General features: G+C 44.5%; 1 protein-coding gene and 1 long non-coding RNA gene across 2 annotated transcripts; one reads left to right on the top strand and one right to left on the bottom strand.

The window, feature by feature from the left end:
- LOC119358858 lies at positions 1–3803 on the top strand. Its single transcript, XR_005172312.1, has 3 exons — positions 1–211; positions 1048–1089; positions 2844–3803. It is a non-coding gene; the product is annotated as an uncharacterized LOC119358858 (long non-coding RNA).
- Positions 3804–5354: 1551 nt separating this feature from the next.
- Positions 5355–7169, bottom strand: LOC119358859. Its single transcript, XM_037625263.1, has 3 exons — positions 6678–7169; positions 6240–6561; positions 5355–5395 (listed from the first exon to the last, which is right to left on the bottom strand). The coding sequence occupies exons 1-3, from the start codon at positions 7167–7169 to the stop codon at positions 5355–5357; spliced, it is 855 nt and encodes a 284-aa protein (XP_037481160.1).
- Between the last annotated feature and the right edge of the window lie 1500 nt (positions 7170–8669).

Raw genomic sequence — 8669 nt, forward strand, 5'->3', positions numbered from 1 at the left:
GGTTGGGTCGTCTTCCACACTCCACTACTTCCCGTCTTCTCCACACCGTCCCTTCTTCCTCACTTCCTCACTCCCTCCCCTGCTTCTAAAAACCCTCTCCCCTCTCCCTCCTCTTCCTCGTCGCCGTCGGTCGCCGGCCGTCGGCCGGCATATCCCGCTGCCATTCGCCGGAGGCCCTCGTCGTCCCGCATCATCGGCCGCCGACGATTAGGTACTCGCATTGTCTCCCCTGCTGCATGCGCTGAGGCAGCAAAGAGCCTGCGTTTGATTGAACGGCGTACGTCTTTGGCGTGCTGAACTTTGGGGCAAATCTGGTTTTGGGGGTAGGGTATCTAGGATCTCCTTTTTCACCGGCTAGGGTTTGGGGGAAGCTTGAGCCGATCCGGTTCACGAGCTGATTTTGGGTTGCTCCGTCACGCCGATTCGTAGACATGGGAATCAATTTCTTCTTCGGTTAGGCTTTCAGCAGGGCTCACATGTACCAGAGCATCGGTAGTTCTGTTGGTCTCCTTTGGGGAACATTCCTCTGCAGTGTGAAAGTGGCCTTCTGATGTGCAAAGCTATTCTCTGTTATGGAAAAAGGGGGAGGGGGTGGGTGTTGTAGCATAAAACAGGGAAAACATTTTTTGAGCAAAAAAATTGGGAGGAAAATGCTATTGTGTTACCTTTTAGCTTGCATATTAAATGCATTCATTCTGTTGCTGTTAAATTATGATTTTTTTCTCTCTTCATTTGGACAGGAACAAACAAAAGTTGATTCTAGGTTTTGCCGGGTTTTCTCCAATTAATCGGGCAGCAACCTTCTTAATTAATGACACAAGGCAAAGCTTTTGCCTCTATTTCCTGAAAATATATCAAGAGTGAAAACTGACAACTATTCTGTTTTTCATTTTAGCTTCCTTTGCCTGTCTGTATTCAGATGGAGCAAAAAAATAACTATAATCATATTGGTTGGTAGTTGCGTGTAGCATTTATTTTGAAGTTTGTACGATTACGAGTGTAGTGATAAGTTGAAAACAAACATTAATGAGACGAATTTTTCCGCAGACAGTACCAAGCGTGTCATGCCTATCATGATGATCATCTCTGGTAAGTACAAACTTCTGTTCTTTATGTTTACAACCTTTACCATTCACTAAAGCACAAATGTAACAAGTGGGCACAAGTGGGCACACAAAACTATTTTCCTCTGCTATTTACATGCTGGCTAAATTCTAAAGTATTTTATTTCTATGCATCTACTTATTTGTCATGACTACATAATAGTCTTCCACTGCATGACAGGATATTGTATTGGGCCTTATGATATCAATTAGTAGCGCCCTACCTTAATGTCTACGATTTCTTTCATTCCGTTATTATAGTTTAGATCCTAGCTTGTTACATTATGATTGTTCACTTTACTCTTAGCTTTACACAATATGGCAATGCTTATAGTAAGAGTATTTCACTAATCTATGGCTAGTGAAATTGAAGTCACCTTATCAGAAACTCCGTTGGCAACAATACCGCCTCAACATATACTGCCTAAAAGGATGCTGTATTCGTGAAAAACAATGTATTTAGGTTAATGGGGCTATTTGCAGTTGTATAGTTGTGTATATAAATTAAACGGTTTCACAGTTGCGAGTAAAAAATAGACTCAGCAGACAATTGGAGAGACCAAAACTTGACCTTTTCCTTTTATATCTAGTAAAAAGAACGAATAAATGGGCATTGCATCATCAAAGAAATACATGATTAAATAATTAAGAATTTGTAGTAAAACTGAATTTGCACAGAAGGCAGAGGAAAATCTGATGTATCTATCAGGTGTCGTTGTCCTTTTTTTCTTCTTCTCGAAAATGCATCTAAGTGTGCGTCGTTGTGTATTAGAAGAACACCAAAGAAGGCACAGAGTACAAGCAACCGATTGTAGAGCTTTAATTGTCCTTAGTTTGTTTTTTGGCGCATGACCTTGAAACCAATATTATAGCCAACCTGTCAGAGGGTTCGTCCCCTAAACACAAAGGAGAATGTCTCAAGGGCAAGTAAACAACTGAGAAACATACAAAGAGAAGATGAAGAGACAGGTTTAAACGGAATCCACAGAAAACCAAGTCATTATTCACTTCTGGTGGTTTGCAGGATTTACCTGGAATCTGGGAAATTGAACCCTGCTGGGAGTGCTCTCTGATCAGTTCAGCACATATTTCTTGAAACTGATCCGCCACATGTTCAACACATGCATTGCATTTTGAGTGCTAATGGTCTTCCATGTTGGTAACATTGGCTAAAACATATGAGATTGATGTCTTCAGAGTTAAATTTATGATTTTAGGGTTGCAAGAGAGTGAGTGTTGTTCTTTGGTTACTTGTTAGACATGTACAATAGTTGACAAGAGGGTCTTAGCTTGTACTCCCTCTGTCTCAAAATAGAGGACGTCTTATATTTTGAGACAGAGGGAGTACCATTTAGATGTATGTCATTTAGCGAACACAAAAAACATATTATGCAGTGGATTATCTCTTAGTGTCGTCTCTAGCAATTAATGTTTGCTTGCTCTTAAATTTGTGGGAGAATTAAAATTAAATTATAAAATATGTAACTAACAGATGGCATCTTGTGAAATGGATAGAATTGTCTTAATTATCTTCCTTACTAAGAGATCATCTCTTAGCTAGAGAAGACAAACCTTTTTTCTTCTCATTTCTTTCTTCCAACTCAGCGATTATCCTAGGTGGCATTGCTAAGATAGCACAAATGTACACACCCTTATGTAGCAAGAAGCGCTTACAGTTCTTTTGTTTTAGAATGTACTTGTGAAATTTCTTGATCATGATTTTGTGTTTGTTTGGTGCAGGTTGACAAGTTACTTTCCTTGGTCTACTGCTTGATCTTTGTTCTTTGGAAGTACTATATCTCACTCCATACTACCATGAATCTCCATAATAATTGTCAGCAACAGCTATCGTGCTCAAATTCTGCAAGGCCGCCAACATTTTGGACCATCTGTCCAACCTGTGTCACCAAATATCAGTACCACCATGCAATTTTGAAGAAAGCTGTCTGCTGCCATAATTGCTCGAAAGCCTTCATAGCACATGCTTTAACTGAGCAACATGTTCCTTCTGGTCCATATCAACAGTTTGCTGAGCTGTGGATAAGTGCAGGAGTATTTTCAGAAATTAGATTGCTTCAGAAGTTCGAACCTGGGCAGATATGGGCTCTCTACAGTGACAGACAAGTTTCCGAATTACTATGTCTTCATAGAGAAAGTTGATCTCGAGAATAATGAAGTACAGGCAAGATGGCTTGAAGCTTTTCCTGATGAAGGGGTGGACCAAAGATTGGTAGTAGATCGAACTGCTGAGTGTGTTGCGTCCAATGGCTGAACAATTTTGTAATTCTGAGATGTGATTTCTGGTGTGCTTCATAGACGAAGTATTTCACTGTAGGGGTTATTGCATTGAGTCGACAATTCTGCGATATTTGTAGATCATGCATTCCGCATCACTGGAAAATGCAGTGGTTTTGACAATTAATGTAACAAGTGAAATAAGATTGCTTTGCAAGTTCAAACCTGGCCAGATCTGGGCTCTCTACAATGATATATATTACTTCCCCAATTACTATGCCGTTATAAAGAAAGTCGATGTCAAGAATAATAAGGTAACATTGAGATGGCTCCATGTCTGTCCTCAGGGAATGGAGGAGAAAAGATTGGTCAAAGAAGATCATCCTGTTGGGTGTGGAACCTTTGGGGTTTCCACTGGCAATGATGGTATTAGTACTTGCAGCCGTACAACATACTTTTCTCATCCTGTACCTGGTAGACCAACTGGTATAAGAAATGAATATGAAATATTCCCTCGCCTTCGTGATGTCTGGGCTGTTTACAAGGACTGGAGGGCTGGGTGGACTGCACAAGATTTTAAAAATTGTGACTATGAGTTCGTGGAGATATTTGACTGTACTGATTCGTCCATACAAGTTCAGCTGTTAAGGAAGGTGGATGGTCACAGGACAGTATTTAGAAGGGAGGGAGCTGTGGAAACGATACATAAGTATGATTACTTAAAGTTCTCTCACCAGGTGCCTTGCTTCTGTCTCACAAATGAAAAAGGAGGCAAGCTTCGAGGCTGTTTGGAGCTCGATCCTTTGTCGGTGCAGAAGGGGTCTCTTGTCACTAATTCAAGGTGAGAGATAACCTTGTTCATGGCGAATCTTTTGGAAGCCTCTTTTCACGATGAAATTACAAGGCGAAAGATTCTGCGGAAGTTGGTCACACCGTGTTTCAAACTGCCCGGAGCTCTCCATGTTCCAGTGATGTTATTATGTGCTTGTTTAGTCTTCCTGCAGCTGGTACCTCTAAGATCTAGTTAGCAACCTGGCATTTGTTGCAGTTGCTGTTTTTACTTTTGGTCCGGTTATTGAACTGCCACTCTTCCTTTGCTCACAGTTTAACTAAAACCCGTAGTAGTATGATTTAACTGTGAAGGCCAATGTGACGGGATCTGGAAAATCTCTGTCAAATGAAATCCAACTAAAGCTTTGTGCTAAATTTGCATTTTTATTTGTAGTGCTCATCACCATTTTATTGCAAATGTTGAATTCCCAGGACTGTGCTTGTTTGTGCACACCACCCGCTGTTGCTTTAGTGATAAAAAACTTCTAATTCTCCAGGTTCCTCACTTCATGTGGTACGATGGTGTTTACCCGTTTGTTTACGGAGTCCAAAATTCTTCTTGCAAAGAGTCAGGTCAATCTGTGTCCTGATAGATTACGCAAGAACTTGGGTACTCAAGCATGTTTAGTAGTGTAGCCTGACAAACTACACCATGAATAAGTTGTTCAGCATCTCTTTTCACTTCGCTGTGTGCTATCATCATTTTTAAAAAAGGTTCGTGCAATTCTAAACACACAAGGCAGCACAACTAAAAGCACAATCAATAGTTCTCAGGAAAAAACCCACTAAATTTTTCATTTGTACGTGAAATGCATAGTCTAAAAATGAATGCAGAGCCATTAACTAATTGTCAAAACCACTGCATTTTCCAGTGATGCGGAATGCATGATCTACAAATATCGCAGAATTGTCGACTCAATGCAATAACCCCTACAGTGAAATACTTCGTCTATGAAGCACACCAGAAATCACATCTCAGAATTACAAAATTGTTCAGCCATTGGACGCAACACACTCAGCAGTTCTGAATCCAGAACGGAGCAAGTTTAGCTAGCAGAAGAAACAGAGAGTTTTCTGAACCTATCTATCTATCCATAGGCAAAAGTAGGCGCCCAGTTCTGTTGTCGTCCAGGCAGCGAAACTTGTGGGCATGTGAACTTTCAGGATCCCCGCTCCGATCTTCCTCTACTCCGCGTGGACATCTGGGTGTCGCAGCTCATTGTAGGCTGAATTAGCAGAAATTATGAGCCAATTAGGCAGCAGACCAACAATTAATAACAAGACCAAGAAGGAAAAATAGTTGAAGCAATATAATGTGCAAGGAACTAAATATTTTATGTACTATTGTAAGATACTACCTGAATTGTATTCACAGGTTAGAGAATTAGTATCTTCTTCTCTGCAAAGGTGAAATGGGATGACTGAACTTGGTTTGGCTTTTTAGCTTAGATAATTTCTACTAGCGGCAGATGTTATAAAATGGAACAACTGAATTATCTGAATCAAGGACAGAAATGTGCAACTAGTTTCATCCTACTACTTTTACCTCAGTTTCCTAATAACAACAGTTTCCTAACAAAAAGAATCATAATATCCCTTTTCCAAGCACCATCAGGTTAGCACTCGACGAAGCAAGACCCCAAATATCATGTTCATGCAGCAAAAACATTTCTGAACAATTAAAATCTCAGAGTCTTGCAAATAAAAAGAATAACAAGACCAAGATTGCAGCTCGTGTACAAAACCTGAATACAGCTCATGTGCAGAAACCTTATTTAGTATTGTTGGAACATGAATTTCGTAAGTAAAATGGGCTATATCAAACGATTATCACCATCTTCTCTGTTAAGGCTGAAAGGAGGTGAATCAACTGATTTGGGGTTTCAAATTCATATCAACTTTTACAAGATTTCAACAGTTGAAGACACCTAACAGTTTCAGACTTCAACAGATTCAGTTAACTGTTTTTCAGATTAGAACAATTTCAGTTGAAGACACCTAACAGCTTCAGTAAGACAATTTCAGTCAGGAGATACATAGGAGGAAGTAGGCATGAAGAGAGGCTCTCACCAGGGGTGTCGGCCAGGAAGACGACAATCTCGAGGGTGTCGCCATAGCCGCCGTCGGGTAGGTCGACGACGAGCGGGGTCAGCCTCCCGTAGCGGCCCGCTCGGACGCACATGGCGATGTCCGGATAGTACACGCCGGCGCCGACGAGGAACCCCAGGTCGTCCCTCAGGCGAAACGCGGACGTCCCCCTGAACCAGAACTGCTGCCAGCCTTCGTCCTCGGGGTCCTCGGGGTAGTGCCCGTCGTCTTGCGCCCGCACGAACCGGATCAGCCGTTCCGGCTCCAGGTGGATGACCCCGAGGAGGTATCCGTATGGGGGATTCTGCAATTAAAACGCAAAGCCAAATCATGGTTATGTTCAGGAGATCAAGAACTGCTTGAGAATTCACTCAATCGCCGAAAGCAATTCAAGAAGCGGGTCGGTCATGGCGAACTCACCGGAGGCGGGGCAGGAAGGGCAGGCATGTCCTCTGTGGCGGGAATGGGCTCGACGACCCAGTACATCATGGAGCTGAAGCTGTTGTCGACGCTGACGCCGGCGTTCCAGCGGATGTACCTGCCGTTGGCGCGGAGGTAGCGGCCGCCGACGTTGCGGAGCAGCACGACGTCGTCCGCGAAGCCCGACCCCACGGCTTGCCACATGACGGCCTCCACGCCCGGCTGGTCGTAGTCGCGCAGCTCCGCGCGGAGGCCCCGGTGGCCGAGCCTCGCCGGCGTGGCCGTGGCGGCGAGGTAGCGGCCGTAGGCGGCGCTGTGGAAGAGCAGGTAAGGGCTGTCGTCGCCGTGGTAGATGTGCACCGCCCACGCAGCGTTCATGGAGGCGCGGCGCTCGTGGAGCGTGACGCCCACCCCGTCGTCGGCGGCGTGGAGGTAGGTGCGCGACACGCGGCTCCGCAGCCGCACGTGGTGCCCGTCCTGGAAGCGGTCCATCGGTTGCCGGCGCCGGAGGGTGGAAGGTGGATGCGGTGTGCGCCTGCGCCTGCGCCTTGGGGTTCTTGGTTTGTTGGGGACTCCGGCGAGGAAAGCTGTTGGTTGGGGCGGTTACGCTGGGCGCCAAGGCGGAGGTATTTCAAGGTGCCGCCGTCCCGGCCTTTGAGTGCGAGGTGGGCTTGCAGGCCGTTTCCTTGGCCCAGCCCACACTATCGAGCTCCGCCTCTATGAAGGTCCATACGCAAAAAAGTAGAGGGGTAGAGAGACGGAATTTCCTATTGGACGCTCGTTGCGTAAAAGTGTCGCCGTTTCGCGCAGACCTGGCGATCAAGCGATGTCATGGGCCGGCCCATTTAACGTGTTTGCAGCGTTTTTGGTTTTGGAGATGAGGTTCATTCGTGCACACTCGGGAAGAACTTCCCAGCCGGTCACACATCCTCAAATTACCCCAGACCAAGCACACTTAACCTGGAGGTTCTTTGGAGATGAGGTTCCGAAAAAAGTTGCACCTTATTGATATGAAGTAGTCTATTATTCCTATTAAGTTGGGATTAATTTCGTAGCTGATAACATTTGGCAATTTAGGACAATCACATTGATCAATGTGACTTTTAAGCTTGTGGCTAAGGGGTTTGCCACTCGCCCGTCCTCGGTAGCCTACTGTGTCCTTCACCCTAACCATATTACCTTCACATGTCATTGAAGCACCCTTGATGGAATGGTAGTGCTTCAAGAAGTACCCCATGAAGCTGAGTGCACCATGAGGACATCTTCACCCTAAATCTTGACTTCGAGAAAGTGCATGACGTGGTGAGCTGGGATTTCTTGGAGGAAGTGATGCATCAGAAGAATATTGAACCTAGGTGGATCGGTCGGTTGAAGCAGCTGATTAGGGGAGGTCAAACAACTATCAACATTAATGGGGAGATCATCCCCCTTTATAGAAATTCTAGGGGAGCGTAGCAGGCTGATCCTGTGACAACGAACTATGGAAGACGACATGATGGTGTTCGGCTCTGTGGCAATGACATTGGGGCGTAGCATGTTGGGGGTCGCATCAATGGTTGTGGTAGTTGCCTCTTCTTCAATGTGTCTGCGAGATTGTATTAGGTTGTTTGTTGCTGTGAAGTTGGAGTTGCGGCAATGGAGTCTATGACAGGCGAATATGATCTATTCAGTGATCATTCATGGCGCCCGCTCCCATTCGTATCTTGTCATTAGAATCGAAGCTGCTATGTAGCCGATATATGCAGTGGATTGTGTGACATGGATTTTCGTGTGTGTCCTCACATCCTTTATGATATGGGTTTGGTCGGCAGGCGTTATTTGCGACGAAGTCGAAGTCGCTTTCCCAGGAAGAAGTGATTAAGATGACATCAATGTGCAACCTCGATGAGGTTTTCTTCATGGTGATGTGTCATGTGTGTGTGTACATGCGCGCGTGTACCTTGTCTATACTCGTTTAGAAACCTCCAGAGATGCAATTTATTTTTTTCTACT

This window comes from Triticum dicoccoides, chromosome 2A, assembly GCF_002162155.2.
Source record: "Triticum dicoccoides isolate Atlit2015 ecotype Zavitan chromosome 2A, WEW_v2.0, whole genome shotgun sequence".
NCBI lineage: Eukaryota > Viridiplantae > Streptophyta > Magnoliopsida > Poales > Poaceae > Triticum > Triticum dicoccoides.

Bases quoted from the DNA above. Each gene is read 5' to 3' on its own strand.
- LOC119358859 (XM_037625263.1), bottom strand. From the start codon at position 7,169: ATGGACCGCTTCCAGGACGGGCACCACGTGCGGCTGCGGAGCCGCGTG. The intron at 6,562-6,677 runs GTGAGTTCGCCA...TTTTAATTGCAG, and splicing joins CCCTTCCTGCCCCGCCTCCG to AATCCCCCATACGGATACCT. The intron at 5,396-6,239 runs GTGAGAGCCTCT...CTGCTAATTCAG, and splicing joins CTTCCTGGCCGACACCCCTG to CCTACAATGAGCTGCGACAC.